The sequence below is a fragment of the Octopus bimaculoides genome, chromosome 5 (genome assembly GCF_046866305.1).
Source record: "Octopus bimaculoides isolate indiv1 chromosome 5, ASM4686630v1, whole genome shotgun sequence".
In the NCBI taxonomy this organism is placed as follows: Eukaryota; Metazoa; Mollusca; class Cephalopoda; order Octopoda; family Octopodidae; genus Octopus; species Octopus bimaculoides.
In genome coordinates, this window is record NC_142932.1 from 112,446,441 (window position 1) to 112,462,738 (window position 16,298).

At 29.9% G+C, this 16,298-nt stretch overlaps 1 protein-coding gene across 2 annotated transcripts; it reads right to left on the reverse strand.

The window, feature by feature from the left end:
• Positions 1-1,512: 1,512 nt before the first annotated feature.
• On the reverse strand, positions 1,513-16,298 carry LOC106868435 (RNA-binding protein Pasilla). Of its 2 annotated transcripts, XR_016242027.1 has the most exons (3): positions 14,431-16,298; positions 13,687-13,790; positions 1,513-10,364 (listed from the first exon to the last, which is right to left on the reverse strand). XR_016242027.1 is itself a non-coding variant. In XM_089352961.1 (2 exons), exon 1 carries the CDS (start codon positions 16,100-16,102, stop codon positions 14,432-14,434), a length of 1,671 nt encoding a protein of 556 aa, XP_089209087.1. In that variant the 5' UTR covers positions 16,103-16,298; the 3' UTR covers positions 1,513-13,790; position 14,431. The 2 variants fall into 2 exon arrangements, 1 of the variants encoding a protein (XP_089209087.1); XM_089352961.1 differs by having other exon boundaries at positions 1,513-13,790.

A 16,298-nucleotide genomic window follows, 5' to 3' on the forward strand; every position in this document is an offset into this window, starting at 1 on the left:
TTTTATACCTGTAATCATTTGGAAAAGATCAAATGTTTACCTAGAATGCAAATTTGAACAGGCCCTGAACACCTTAGTTAGGAAGAATACAAAGATTATTATCTGAAACAAATGTAATGCTGAGAGAATTCACTAAAAATTTTATCGAGAAAACTTTTCTAAGTAGTAATTGTCTTTTATATATGAATTCACTCAGTATTCTTAGTTTCTTCAACCCTACAGCAGAAACTGATGGAAGCTTTCTACAGATAGAACTTCCATTTTGTAAATGTAGGTATTGCATCAAAGACTTTCATCATTACTATTTTAAATATGTCAACACAAAACGACACATTTGAATCTCAAACTAACAACTGTAGCGCAAGACTAAATCTGTATAAATGTTATGAACAATTATTAATAAGGATTGTGTGAGGTTTGCCTTGAAGGTAGATTGAATCATACTGAAAATATTTCGTGAATAAAATTATCGGATATGCAGGTACTACAAACGGGTTAGTACCCGGGGGCGAGAGTGAATGACCGACAGTTGCAAAATGATATTACATGGTTTATCAATACAAGGGAGGTAAAAACAATGTAGTTACATACAAGGGAAATAACTATGTTTGACACTGACCATTATCTTGCACCGAGATAAAAATTATTGTAAACGGAGTTATTGATTATAGCATTTGCTATTTCCGGCTCCTTACCAAATGAAATTTACACCTACAATTTAGACCAGCAGAAAAGATGGTCCGAATTTTGCAGTGGAGAGAATTCAGCAGGTGTTCTGAGACCATTGCAAAAAGTAAAAACTGTTTGGAAAATGTTCAAAGATCAGTTACATGATGCTTGTGTGCGAAGTGGGATGTTGCCTGATAGTGAAACACAAGCACTGATTAAAGAGGACATATACTTCATTATTAATGGACTTGAAGCTTAATGTTCAAAATAATTCTGGCTGAATAATAAAATCATTACACTTGTAATTAGAGACATAATCTATAGCAGACTGTCAAATCTAAATAGGAATGTTAATATTTATAAATATGAACGGGAACAATAATTATTATACTTTGATCAATCCTCAACTTCACCTCCATCAACTGTAGCCACTGTACAGAAATAGAACAGGAAAGAGTGTACAACGTATCTAGACTGTCACACTGAACTCCCATATATATATATACTGCATGTCAGAGACTGTAGCATGAGTGCATTATATAGTGGTGCTGTCTAGTTTTTCTGTAACAATAATGTGAGTTGGATCTAGGATATCCTGGCAGATCAAGGGCTATACAATAAAAATACTGTATTTATTATTCCAACTACACTGCAATGTAGTTACATAAAACCCATTCTATATGCCAAAAGCATACTGCATTCCAATGCACTGGTTTGTTTACTGGAACCAGTGATGTATAAGAGATCAAATACACATATGGTGTCACTGATCAGAATGAAAAGAGAGAAACAAGGTTATTGCTGACAAATAAAAGCACGACAAAAAAAGTCTAGAGAATGACAGAATATTTACCTTTTTTAATGTTTCAAAATATTAGTCTTAAGTGAACATAACAATAAGACAACAATACTTTATCCTGTAAACAAGAGATATCTGGAAGGAAATGGAAAAACAATCCAAGTGCATGTTGTAAATGGTTCAATTGAAAATATTGAAGAGGTAAAAAAAAAAAACAAAAACAGAAAAAGGTTGAAAACCTCATTATTGTGAAATAAACTAAAGTGTAAACAGAACTGCTTCATCTTCTGCATAATAACTCGTTAGCAAATTGAGGAACATTTTTTTAACACAAGTTGATATATAACTATATGAATGATATTAAGATTCAATCATTATATAACTGATGCGCATTCATATATATGTGTGTATATATACATATAAGTATATATACACATATACACACACAACCTCACATACACGCATGAAGCATTAACACAATTTTTATCTTGAAAAGGATGATGGTGAATGCTCATACACATATGAAACTGAAGGGAAAAGTGTTTTCAGAATGTATAAAATAGTCTTGGTACTGTTCAGGGAGTTTTTTCTATTAAAAAAAAAAAAAAAAAAAATGCAAATTTCTGATGATTGATTAGCTGAAGTAATAGTGAAAATTAACATTCCACTGCAGCTATTGGATTATGTCCTTCAGTAAAGTATTTTGTTGTCTTTAACTAGCATGTTTCCCTAAATGAGAACGAGAGCCAAAGACAAAATGGGGGGAAGGCGGAAAAAAAAAAGACACCCTGCATTTCCTCATGGAAGCCAACAAAAATATAACCGACTCAAAGAAAATATGAAACCTGATAAAAATCTGCTAAATGCATATCAAAATTAAAATATTATATAAAGTAGAATGAAAGATAAATTCATTAAATAAATAAAAATAATTATTGTGAGAAGTAGTTTACAAACAAAAAATACTGCCAAAAGCATCAAAATGAAAGCAGATTTTAGACTGAAATTTTGTGTTGTACAAAGTGTAGGAATATTATTTTTGAGGACATTAAACAAAGAAAAAAAAAAATTGTCAAAATGCAAACTTAAAAAAAAAAACTGATAAAAATAAAAGATGGGTTTTAACCAATCTTTTTTTTCTTGTAAATTTCTAGTCATTTAGGGTTGCTTATATATTTTTACAAGTTGGGCTGTGATGTGATTCCCTTACCATTCTCTTTTAAGAATATATGATAAAAATATAATTTTTTTACATAATACAGTTAGTATTTCCCACTATTAATTAACCCTTTTGTAGCTACCACTATCAGAAGGAATATTTTTATTTCTTTTGATACATCATCTAGTTTGATTAGCAAATAAAACAGTAAGAGTAATACTGTGGACTTCAAATAATTCTGCAATCTACCACCCCACTTTATTCAGTAATCATTTCATAAAAAGATTTAAACTGCCTAGTTTTAGCGTTTTCTGAGATAATGGAACAGACAGAGAAACAAGAATTCTGGTAAACAAATGGCAAAACAGCGGTACCTAATATTCTGGATGGAAAGAATGATGATAGTAGTGCTGTATGTGCAAACTGTCAATTTTTCCAACCTGATTAATAAATGCCAGTCTATTTCAATAATTATGCGAGAAAAAGCTTTACAACCTTACAAGCACAGATTTGTTTCCATGCCTTTTTCATTAACATTCACTTTAGAAAAGGATCCTGATTACATATGCTAGATATTTAAACAACATTAACCAAGGCCTAAAAATTGCATCAGAATTAACATAACTGACAATTCTCCTCAAATTAAATCTATAGAAACACTTAGCTTTAGTAGTCCAGTTATGATGAAGATCTGATGCAATTTCAGATACTCTATACATAATGAATACATAAAAGAAACCAATATTCAAATGAGACTGATCCAATGACTTTAATTGATAAGGTCAGGATTACACTTGCGTTCTTATTGATCAACAGTCAATAATAAATGTATCTATTGAAAGTGGATTCAATTCAATCACTCCTTTCATATAATAAATCAAATGGTTTTGCTAAAAGTTTATAACATAAAAGTAAGTAGATATATATCAAACTAATTTTATCAGTTGATGGATGACAAGTATCAAAAACATTTCTTTAGAAAAAGAGAGTAATATGATCTGGTCTATGGTACCTGCATCTTTCTCTCTCTCTCCATCACACATATCTCATTTTGCTAATGTAGAGGGAAAGTTAAAATGATTTTTTTTATATGAAAGGAAAGAAATATTCATAGGCACAAACAATACATGCAATATCGAAATTTCTTTCACTTTACTTTCATTATATTAAAATCACTAAACACTTAGGAGATACATATTTAAGAATTATGTCACCGCTTGCCAATACTTAAAAGTAAACTATGGTTTGTTTGAATTCTAATAATCGTCAGTTTGCTCTCATGATTGAGAATAGTAATTATCACCTAAGAAGCTGAGTTTCTAGATTCAGTATTATCTGCATTAAACTATCCTATAAACAGCATCAAAGCAAATATCTGAGGGTATCGAAAACACGACAAAACTGTTATCCAGGCTTAAAATGTGGTTATGTGATTTCTGTAATGGGACGGTTAAAATAAAATACTAACAAATGAAAACCAAATTGTGTAAAGTTCAAAATGTTTGAATAACAAGAATAATGTTATGTGTTTGTAGAAAAAAAAAGAAAAAAAAAATCTTGGAAATTTTATAAATAAAATATATTTAATGTAATAAATGAGAAAAGTTGAATTTTATAGAATATTTTCAATTATGTGCATATGTTTGTATGTGTGAGTGTGTGAAAGAGAGCAAACCCATTTCCTTCCAGAATTATAAAATTTCGATTTATATCAACTTCCCTTTGAAAAAGTTACAAAGAGTAACAACAAAGTCGTTCTTAAAACAATAAGACAATGCCGGCCCCTCTTTTCTGATGAATAGGCATGTAAAAAAAATAAAAATAAAAAAACAAACAAACAAAAAACAAATGACAACTGAGAAATCTATTAACTATTTTGAAAATAATTTATATTCAGTAAAATTAACAAAAAAGATGTTGCACTGGCATTAGTTTGGATCCATTTTTTGTTTCTTTGTTTTAAAACAAACTCTTTGATAATTATATTTCGAATAGATAATAGCATTCTTTTTGACTTTTTTTTAAAGATAAAAATTTACTTCAATATGGAATTAATCAGGTTTTCGGGAATTAATTCCATAGAAGTAAGTATTGATGACAATTTTGCAATAACTGAAGAAATACATAAAACCTTAGGTACAGTGGATGACATAACAAAATACTTTTGGGATATTCCAAGCCATATATAGCCTCTAAGAGCTGTTTTGAAACTTTCAATCCCAAAGCGTTAGTGACAACATCACATGACCATAAGAGTATTGCTGGATTATGATAACGATTATGTGGTTAACAATATGAGGTGATGATGATCCAAATTCCTGAGGACATTAAAGTAGAAAGAACTGGTGAAAGCAAAGAACTCTATAGCAGGTTCTTTAGTGCTAGTAAGGAGTTCAACATTTGTCCAAATTAAATTTGAATCACTTCATAACAATGTGATCAATACTCAAATAGTATACATGACAGTCATATTCCTTGCTTTAGATTATGAAAAGATTTTATACTTCTTGAAGTTATTGTTAAAATAAGATGAAATACTTTTATGAACACTTGATATTTGAATATTAAAAGTTATCTAAATATCTATTATTTCCCTAGCAACAGACAAATATGACCAACAGATATTTACAATAGAGATCAAATATAAAAAAGTGTCTCAAATTAATTTATCATTCAAGCAATATTTATGGGATATTTTGTTAGAGTTCAAATGGTAGAGTGATTTGGCAGACCTGGGTATATCCATTATAATTGAGAAGACGTACATTAAAGATTTTAAAGAAAACCCCTTTCTAGAAGATTTGACCATATTTTTGATCAAATATCATTGCAAAACATGAAGAGTGAAATAACATTTTTGTACCAACTTGTTGTTTCAAAACATTTGTCATATGATGTGTGATTGTGTATGAATGCATACATATATCTGATTTTTCTGGTACAATGTTCTGATTAGCATTATCACAACCAAATAAAAATGCCATAATGATCTAAGAATAATTAAATATTGAATTAAAAATTGAAAAGTATTCAATAAGAACATTAGTAAATTTCCTGATTATTATATAATTATAAAACAGCTGTGGATATATGGAATTCAACCAAATTGGAAGAAAAAGAAATTACAATCAACAATGCACTTAAATAATGTATTGATTCTATGGATTATTAGTCTCAACAAATAACTGTAATATTCAAAGTACATATGTTTAAATGTATACAAGAATCTAATAGTAAAATATTATTTCCAACACATTTTAATTCACTTGGTTCATAGTCAGACAAAACTTTTAACAATTTATGGAAGTTTTTTGATATTTCCTTATTCTAAACAACCTGCATATAAGCGTAATATAATACCATTTCTGTCTATCATAGAATTCACACCAAATATTTGAAAAAACATAATGCATACGAATATAACATATATTTGAGCAGATAATAATAGTGAATTGTGTGCATAAGCTATTCCCACAACAACAAAAGATGTTTTCCCTCCATCATTAAATCCAACAAATTTGTCACAGAAATTATAATCATTACAATCATAAAATGCTTCATACTTTATTGGAATTTTTTTTTTTTTTTTTCAAATAAAAGGAAACCAGTGGAAATGAAATAAAAATGCTAGATATAATGTTTATGCCCTAAGATAAAGAATATCACTATATAAATGCTGTGAAGGATGATATACAACAAATATTCCACATCAACAATTAACAGAGGAATACATGTTGTTTGCTTGTTTTTTGCTATGCATGAAGATGTAATGAAACAGCCAACAGCAGAAATAAAATTTTAAATATAAAACTAATTTTTTTTCTCATTACATATATAAAACCACAGGATTTCCTTAATGCAGATTAAATACTGAAGCCTCTTATAAGTCGTAATGTTAAAAGGTAAAGCAATAAGGAAATGAAGGGAAATTAGTTCCTTAATGAAATAATGAAAGTTTTCAATAGTTATTTCTTTTCACATGGAATCAAAATTTCATGGAATTAATGGAACTTGTAGAAAACATTTCAAAATAAAAAAAAAATTATAGTGACAGAAGGAAATAAAAAAATATTTTTCTCAGAAAGTTAATAAATAACAATGAGTTAAAAATAATGATATATGTAAATATGTCGTTACAAATATGCCATAATAAAATGGAAATTAAAAGTTGTAAACATGCTATTCTTCATATATTAATAATTTTATGAACGACAGAATAAAAATAAAAATAAAATAAAATGAAAATTAATGCAGTTCTACATAGAAGCACATAGAACAGTAGTTTAAATCTGTGATATATTTTTTCCACATAGAAAAGAGATTTACCAAAGAAGCAAATACTAGTTTTCCTTTTTAAACACAAATGTTTCAAATTTTCAGTAATGACTGTGAGATATATTTACAAGATAGGCACTCTCAAATGACTGCAACAACTAGTTTTACATTGCCATTTCCCCAAAATTTGCAATAGAAAATAATGTGTTTTAGTTAATTAGAAATAATAATTAAAAACGATTTTATCATCTAGTTTGTAAAAAATGTATTCGAATACAAAAATCATATCTAAAAACATGTACATTGAAATTCTACTTTAATCAAATATCAATACTTAAAAATAGGCATAGATCATGATAGCTCATAAAAAAAAATGTATTTAAGAAAATTGTATAACCTTGCCAGCTACAATAACAAAACATGAGAATATTTTATAGAAAGAAACCTACAATACTTAGAACTACATTATAAAATACTATGGCAAATTTCATGAGTTCTCTATACTTAGTAATTGATCTCTATGCAATTATAGAGCAGAATCCTACAGAACAAGTTTATATAGTTGACTATTTCATAGTTATTAACACTTATATAAGAATTAAAAAAAAAAAGAAGAAAAAGGTGGCATTTGTTTATTAAAAGAAATCTAAAAAAGTAACTGTGTAGATAGATAAGTTCTTTTAATGGTAAAAATCTTCAATATACTTTTGTTTTTGTAAAAAATAAACTTTCCATCAAACTCATATCCATATATTATCTAGTTTTATTTTTTTATGAAAACCATGTAGGCATTATGTATTTCTCTGAATATATAGGCTAAATACAAATGTCAACAAAGATTACTTATGTAGATAAAGAAAATGAAAGAACTCACAATTTTTAATTGTTAGTTGGATGCACAAATTAAAATATGAAGACTTGCAATAAGCAACAGCTTTATGATTAGTAAATGTGTGTACATCTGTAGTGTGAAGATCTTAACAAAATGCTGAACAAGATTAATTAATATGAACTAAATGTAAAATATCCTGAATTTTTATTGCATCAGTAAATATATTTAGAAGACAAATGAAAGCAACAGACTGTCTTCTCAAAATTGAAATAGTTGGCCTTGAAATTCCAAGAAAGAAAGCATTGCTGATTAAAAAGGAAACATAAATGGAACAGTATGATGTTTTATAAAATTCTTTAAAAGGGAACAGCAACATGACAAGGAGGGATATATTATCAACAAATAACATACTTATAATTTAATTGTTATAATGCAATGAAGGCTTTAGAGATAATCTTGAAAAGCATTTAAAACTTATTTTGTGAGAGAAGACACAATTATATTGTTATAATTTTATGATAATATGCACCATCATGTTAATTTGCATATATGAATTTAAACAACAGAAACCAAACATTGACAAAATATGAAAAGGTGGGTGGGTGTGTGTGTGTAGGGATATAATTTATATTATTTTTATTGAACCATAAATAATTTCTAACAGTGTCAGCCAAGAAAGATTGTCATGGCAAGCCTTTTAATTATGGTTTTAATTTTAAAATTTGAAGGAAAACAATTTAATAAATGATTTAATAGGTTATATATTAAACCTATATATATATATATATATATAAATATATATATATATACAGGAATGGTCTTCCTAGATTAAGTGACTATAAAATGATGAGTATATTTTGATTACAAGCAAGTAATTATATTTGTCATAGCACTGTAATTATTGCCATCTTCTGTAATAAGAGTTCATACACTTTGGCACAAAACATTAGAAATCAAGTGTGAAGAACAAGATTATAAAGAATGAATTAAATAAAAAAAATTAAAAAATGTTTTCTAAACTCCTAACATAAAACAGGAAACTGTTTTTAGGACAAACTCACTCAAGACAAAGAAACAGGAAAGTAATTTTTAAATCGGACAAAAAAATAAGAAAAATGTTAAGCTTGAGAACACAAGGATCTGACTCACTAAACTAACATTTTATGAATACACACACATGTTTATGTATAAATATATATACATGTATATGTAATTGTAGGTTACATATGTAGACTTGTTTGCATATAGTTTATGTGTATACATATAAATGTATTATAAATGAATATAAAAGTATTACAAACACAATATACAACAACATATTATACATACATATATATATGTGTACACACACACACACACGTGTGTATGTGTATATATACACACACATATATAATGTTATACCTATGTACAAATGCATATACACATTGACACATTGAAAAAAAAAAGATTTTTTTTGGTGGGTAATGTAGATGTTCATAAATATTTTAATTCGTCAATATAGAATTGTTAATTGTAAGTTATCTAATTAGCTTATGATTATATATATACATACATATATATATACACTTTTTCATTTTTTCTCTCACTGTCTTTCTCCTAATGTATTATATTTGACATCAATGGCATACAGCTACAAAATCTGTTCTCTATTTTGCACATGTTCTACTACATATTACTCCACATCAGATGTAGCTCAATGACACCTATATACTTGATAAACATCAAACATTAAATGAAATGCTATGTCCAGTAGAGTGGTCAGCCACTTCAAATGTACAGACTCTAGGAAATAAACTAAGTACTCATATATCTCTATATAACTAAGTATAACCAACACAATAGTATTGTTGTAGAATCATAGTAGCGATTAAAACACACATGCACATGTTATACTCACATCTGCATTATTATTTTTGTAATGATAGCAAGTGTACATAATATATATATATATGTAATTAATACACATATATTATTAACATGCTATTATTACAAAATTACAACAGAAAAATATAAAAGTGTGTATATATTTTAAATAGTTAGTATCATTCTTCCATGATGCAATTATTTTAATTTCAATACAATCTCAGATTAAATCATTTGTGAAATAAGTGCAGCTCATAAATTTAACTAAGACAGAAAAAAAAAAAAAATGGAAGAAAAATTACAATATTTTTACAAAATATAAAATGAAACATTTTAGAATCAAGTTAGTTATTTTTTCCTTTCCTTCATCGAATATATGTACTAAACCAAGATTGTTTTTGTCTAAGGAGTCAATTTCTGTACTTGGTGTTCACATTCAACAAATATTAAATTTAGTGATTACAAAATGTGATTTAAAATAGAAGATAACTTGGACTTTGTCAATAAATTTGGCAGTAATTTGATATTATGTGAAAATGCTTCTGTATATAAGTTAAGTTGTCTTAGTGTGGGCTATTTACAATGTAGTAGAATGGTGGATAAATTTTGTTGATTCTCAAATAAATTTAAATCTCAAAACTTTTAGTGTTGTTTAATAGCAATATAATTGCTATAAAGGATATACATCTCCCAGGCATAATTTTAGAAATAACATCTATTCATTCATTATGTTGGCAGTTCAATGTCATTTACACATTTTTTTCCTTCTATAAAAAGAAAAAAGAAAATAAGAGAAGCTGAATGATTTAAAACGCTTAACAGTACATGCAATAGCCCACCAAAGTGAAGCAGTTAAAAAATAACAAATGAAAAAGATCTGTAAGATACCTAGTCTAAGAAGGCAACTGTTTATGAGACCAAGTCTTAGAAATAAATATCACAGTTAATGCTCTTTTAATGAATGAATAGAACTTGTAAACTTAAGGATTATGAGGCTTATTGTGTAACTTAAAGGATGTTACACTGAATTGCATGAAAACTAATCTGATAAAATAATAAATATTGTTTGAAACATTTACAATGAAGTGGAAATTTGTTTTCTGTATGTTAGTGAGTTAATAGAATATTATGTATATAAAAATGCCAAAACTTTAAATAAACCCTTCAAGTCCAAAGCAGGCAACAGCACCTTAAAATTTAACCAGAGAAAAGTAAACTAGGCTCAAATCTTATGTCTGCTATCACCAACTCCTTGAAATCAGGATTTATAAAAGCCATTAGGAGGAGCTCCAATAGTAGTGAACATCAAAGAGATAGATAAACTAGAAGATGATGGTGATGATGTATAAAGGGAAAAGTATGACTAGATGTGTTAGGTGAAAGAGCAAAATTAAAAACAAAATGTAGCATTTATCACATACATAATAAAATGTCTATAGAGTTCCAGGTTTTTCAACAGTTACAGTCTGTTGAGTTCAGACTATAAATATTCGAACAAAAAGTGATCATTTCATATCTATATATATATATATGTGTGTGTGTGTGTTTGTGTAAGTATAAAGATAAAAACTTTTGGTGGATGGTAACACTGAAGATGTAACATATAACTAATTTAATGATTAATTTGTGTAAATTAAAATACAATTTTCTACATAGTTTGATATATTTAATGAATATTAAATCACCTAAATCATCAGCTAAATTGTTTCATTTCTTGTTTATTATGAGTGAATATTTGTATATCATGGATATATAATCAATGCAAATGAAAGGAAAACATAGCTGTGTTCTTCAATAATTAGTGTGGTGTTTAATTATTCTCACAGATTTCAGAATTACCAGCCATATTTAGATGTATCTTAATAGACTATGGATGAAAATAAACTGTCAGATCCTTGTAAGATGAGGGTAACTTTTAGCCATATATCTATATGAAATAAATAGTAGGCAAGCAAAAACTGCATATATTTAAGAGATTAAGCATGGCTCCTACAATGACTAAATGTGTATACTTTACATTAAAGTTCAGTATCAATGTAAGATGTCTTATTCAAGTTATAATTAGAAATATTTTTTGTATTAACATGTGTCAATGTTCGATACAATCTGGTGTATTGGAATGAACAAAAAAATGTGTAAATATATGAAACACTTCTAAGAATAGACTTGAAAGACAATGGTAATGCCATACCAGAATATTTGTAATGTATTTTTCAACCATATATTTAAATGCTTTCCATGAAATCAAAAGCAACTTTTTAATGAAAATTATGTTTAAAAAAAAAACTAAAAAAAAAAAAAAAAAAACTTATCTCTTTAAAAATGGACATAACTTTCAGCAGGAATACAAGGACTATTTCAAATGTTAAGATGTTATAATCACCACCTATTTTATCTGTCAAATAAACATATAATTGATAAAGGAATAGAAGAAACAAATATGTTGAAAGAATTGAGATTATGTAATGAAATACAGAAATGATTGGTTTTTGTGAGAATTCATCTGTGAACAAACTGAAGAATGGAACCAGATAGAAAGTATGTTTAATGGTCATAAGAATTTGAATAGAAATTTCAGATATAATTTTATCCTAACTTCTTATAGAAATATGAAGGAAGAAGAAAATGTCCTTTAAGGTTTAATCTTTCATAAATAAAAACAGACCAATTTCAGTGAGAAGATCCATTCAACACTATCTAAATTCTAATTTTGGCATAAGGCCGGTAATTTTGAGGGAAGGGAGAAGTCGATTACATTGACCCCATTGCTAATCAGGTACTTATTTTATCAAGCCCAGAAGGATGAAAGGCAAAGTTGACATCGGCAGCATTTGAATTAATAGAAGAAATGCTAATAAGCATTTTGTCCAGTGTGCTAACAATTCCGCTAGCTTGCTGCCTTGTAACACTAAATGTTAACTTATATTGAAATATGTTTTTGTGCAAAACCTGTTTCACATACACACATTTGCATATGCATGTGTGTGTGTGTGCGTGTATATATATATATACACACACACACAAGACTGAGTCAATAAATTTTCACAATGCACTTATAACTGTTCCTTAATTTCTATGATCCAACTTGCATACACTTTACTAAGGTCAAATCAGTTGCAAACAGTTTCACTGGTAGCTCTAGGTCATGAGCTAGTTCAATGTTGTCATCACAAGAGAGTTGGTCAGGCATCCAGATTCTCATTGATGCATGACACTTGTGCAACCGTTTTTGAATTCAACTGATTCTTATGTAGTCTGTTGCAACAACACACTGTTCTCATACTGTGCCAAAAGTTTTCACTAGATTTCACTCCCTGATATACCCTTAGCCTACAGAAAATGGATCACTGAAAGTTGCTCTTCTTTGAGCAAACAGAAAGCAAAGTGGCCATGGTGAACATAACTACTTAACTGGTATTTCCAGTTCAAACCTAACCCATAGTGATTTGAGGGAGACCACGTCTAGTGAGAAACACACAACCAACCTTCCTGCCAGTAGGGAAAAAATTAAGTGCATTGTAAATAATGACTCACCTTCGTGTGCAGTGTGTGTGTGTGTGTGTGTGTGTATGTATGTATATATATATAATTTTGTGAATGTGTGTGTACATATATAATCCTCTTTTAACGTACATTTTTCCATGCTGGATTGGGTTGGACTATAAACACAAATGTAAGTATATATACATAGCTATATGAATAAACCCATAAATATGTATACACATGCGTTTATATACATACACACACACTCAAATATACACGCTGTACAAACATATATATATATATATTTGAATATTCAACTACTTATGAATACACACGTACTTATATACACATACACACACATATATATATATAAATATACGTACACGTGTGTATACACATGTACAACCACACAAGTCCTTATTTGCAAACTAATATTATTTGTCTGTATACATATGTTTGTCAAAAGTGAAAGTATAAGAGTTGGGGACCACACTTGAAAATACCATGGTTACAAGCATTAAAAACTATTATTTACATACAATACGCACACAAGTTAAATATTTAACAAATTTCATTTTGCTAATTAATAAATTAAGAGGAACTTACAAAATAGTTGAAAAAATTGAAATTTTGATGGGAAACATTCGTTCTAACCTAGTCCTGTTCGTTCTTCGGCAGGTGATGAAAAATGATTAAGCAAAAAGCTGCCACTAACAAAAAAATAAAATAATAATAATAATAATTGTAGCAAAATGAATACAGTAACAAGTTTATGAACAAGCCATTTAAGTGAGAAGTCACTAGAGAAAGATGATTACATTTAAAACAAATTTGGCGGAAAGAATCCAACTGATTCTCGTTAACTCACAAATAAATAATAACAATTTATCTAGTGGAAGTGAAATAAAACTATTTGCAAAAAGAAAAAAAAATGAAGAAAATAAAACACATTCTGTGTGAATATGTGTGTGAGTAATGTGTGTAAATATTTCTGGTGATCCGGCACATTATAAATTGCCACCAAAATTCTTCAACTGAATAAACTTCTAAAAAAATGTTAGTGAGAAATAGTACTACACCGTTATATAGACAATTATCCACATATAAATTGAAGAGTTAAAAGATGTTCAAAGGATATTTTTTGAAAATGACAGCGACCAGCTAACCTCCTCTATAACACGTGTGGTGAATATCTAAAAACATTCTAATCTAGTACATTTTATCCTGTTTGTAAACCCACAATAATCAATGAAAACTTGAAGAATGAAGCTCGTGAGATTTGATTTCACACGCATACAATATATATATATACACATATATGTGTATATATATATACATATATATAATTACATTAACGAGCCAGTGGTTGTCGCGCCCGTTTCATTTCTTCCTGTTGTAAACGTTGTTGAATAAGTATCTGAGCCTTTGTGATGCTATTGGGCGTACCGGTAATAGTAACCACTCTATTTCGAGTACCAGGGACGTACACACCCTTCTTTGATATCTGAATGTTTGTTCCGGTCATCTGTTGAAGTTCGACAATTCCCTTGCCACCTGGTCCGAGGATGGCTCCAACAATTGTTTCTGGAACCTCTATTTCATTCTTCGTTGTCGGTCCGGACTTGTCTTCTGTAGGGCTGTACACAGATGAATTATGTCCAAAAGACATTTGATTCTTCATTTGGTCACCAGAAGTACTTGGACCTGCTGCAAAAACTGGATTATTCATTGAGTAGTTGACAGCAGTGCCAAATGAATCACTTAACATTGGGCTACCACCAAACCTCTCGCTGTTCATATTTGCTGAGGAATTATTGAAGGGACTGGTACTAGCGCATGTTGATGCAAAATTCTCCATCGCTGACGGGCAGCTGCCAACGGGACCAAAAATACAGTTATTGTTACTGCTATTGACAAACGGGTTGCTAACACTGGTAGTGGGCGTGTTGCAACCAGACATCATATTTGAACCTTGTGGGCCTTGCAGGTTGAGTCCACCACTTCCAGTGCCTAAGTTGTTAAGGGCTCCTAGGTTTAAACCAATATTGGTGAGAATACCATAATTAGCCAGTGTACTCATCGCTGCTCCTATCTCTTCAATTGCCATGTCAGTGAATCCATAGTTACGAAGTGTTACTTTTAAGTTTTCTAGTGCTGAGCTGTTGATTGCTCCTCCGGCAGCACCACCTCCTCCTGAACCTCCACCACCAAGGTTAGCATTGTTTACACTCATGTTAGATACATTAGAGTTAGAATTATTTCCGAAATTGTTAAATCCGAAATTGAAAGTTCCCAAGTTGTTATTCGCTGCTAAACCCATCTGATCTTGGTTTCTATAGTTCATGTGAGTGAAGGGTAAAGCATTTGAATTGTTTCCTGACATGGGACCCAAGAATTCAGCATAACTTATATTAGGGCAGCAGCCACTCTGAGGATCTTCAGCTATAACTCGTAAGATCATATCGACTGCCGTTCTATTACCATCCACATCGCCTGCAATTGTAACACATCGTTCTGGTATATATGTACCTTTCTGGCTCTGTGATATTTGCACTGATACTCCGCTTTCTGCCTTAATCTGTTTAATAAAATTGCCTCCTTTACCGATTATCATACCGGCAGTGCTGTTAGGGACGAGGATTTTGATTTGTTGATTTCGTTCGTAAGGTCCACGATAGTCGTCACATCTAGTATTCAAATCTGGTTTTTCACGAATCTTTTCCATTATAAAGTTATGTACTTTGCGGACGGCTTCGAATGGCCCAGTAATCAAGCACACCCTTTCAGTCGTGCCTGGATAGAAATTGTTGGACTTGGACATTTTCAGTTTAGCACCAGCTTCATTTTGAACTCGAGCTATTGTTTCGCCACCTTTGCCAATGATAGCTCCTGCTATTGCGTTTGGCACCAATATCTTGAGACTAATAGCCCCGCCAGAACTACTGTCTCCAGACTTATAGTCACAGGTATATATTTCATCGGACCCCATGCTGCCACCGCCTCCGCTCTGACTAGCGTTCATCTTGCTTTATGTAAGGAGAAAACTTTCTGTAAGGAAGGACGTCAGTGTTTCTTTTTTCTGCTGTCGCCCTCAAGATTAGTTCGGCGACGCTTAGTTAAATTTTCCTCTTTTTCTCTTGTGTTGCATGCAAACAGCTTTCTTGTAGAGCAAGACAAACCTCAAATTTCTTGAGCGTAAGAGTTATTCATCCTTAGAT

Coding starts and splice junctions, on each gene's coding strand:
- LOC106868435 (XM_089352961.1), bottom strand. CDS start 16,102: ATGAACGCTAGTCAGAGCGGAGGCGGTGGCAGCATGGGGTCCGATGAA.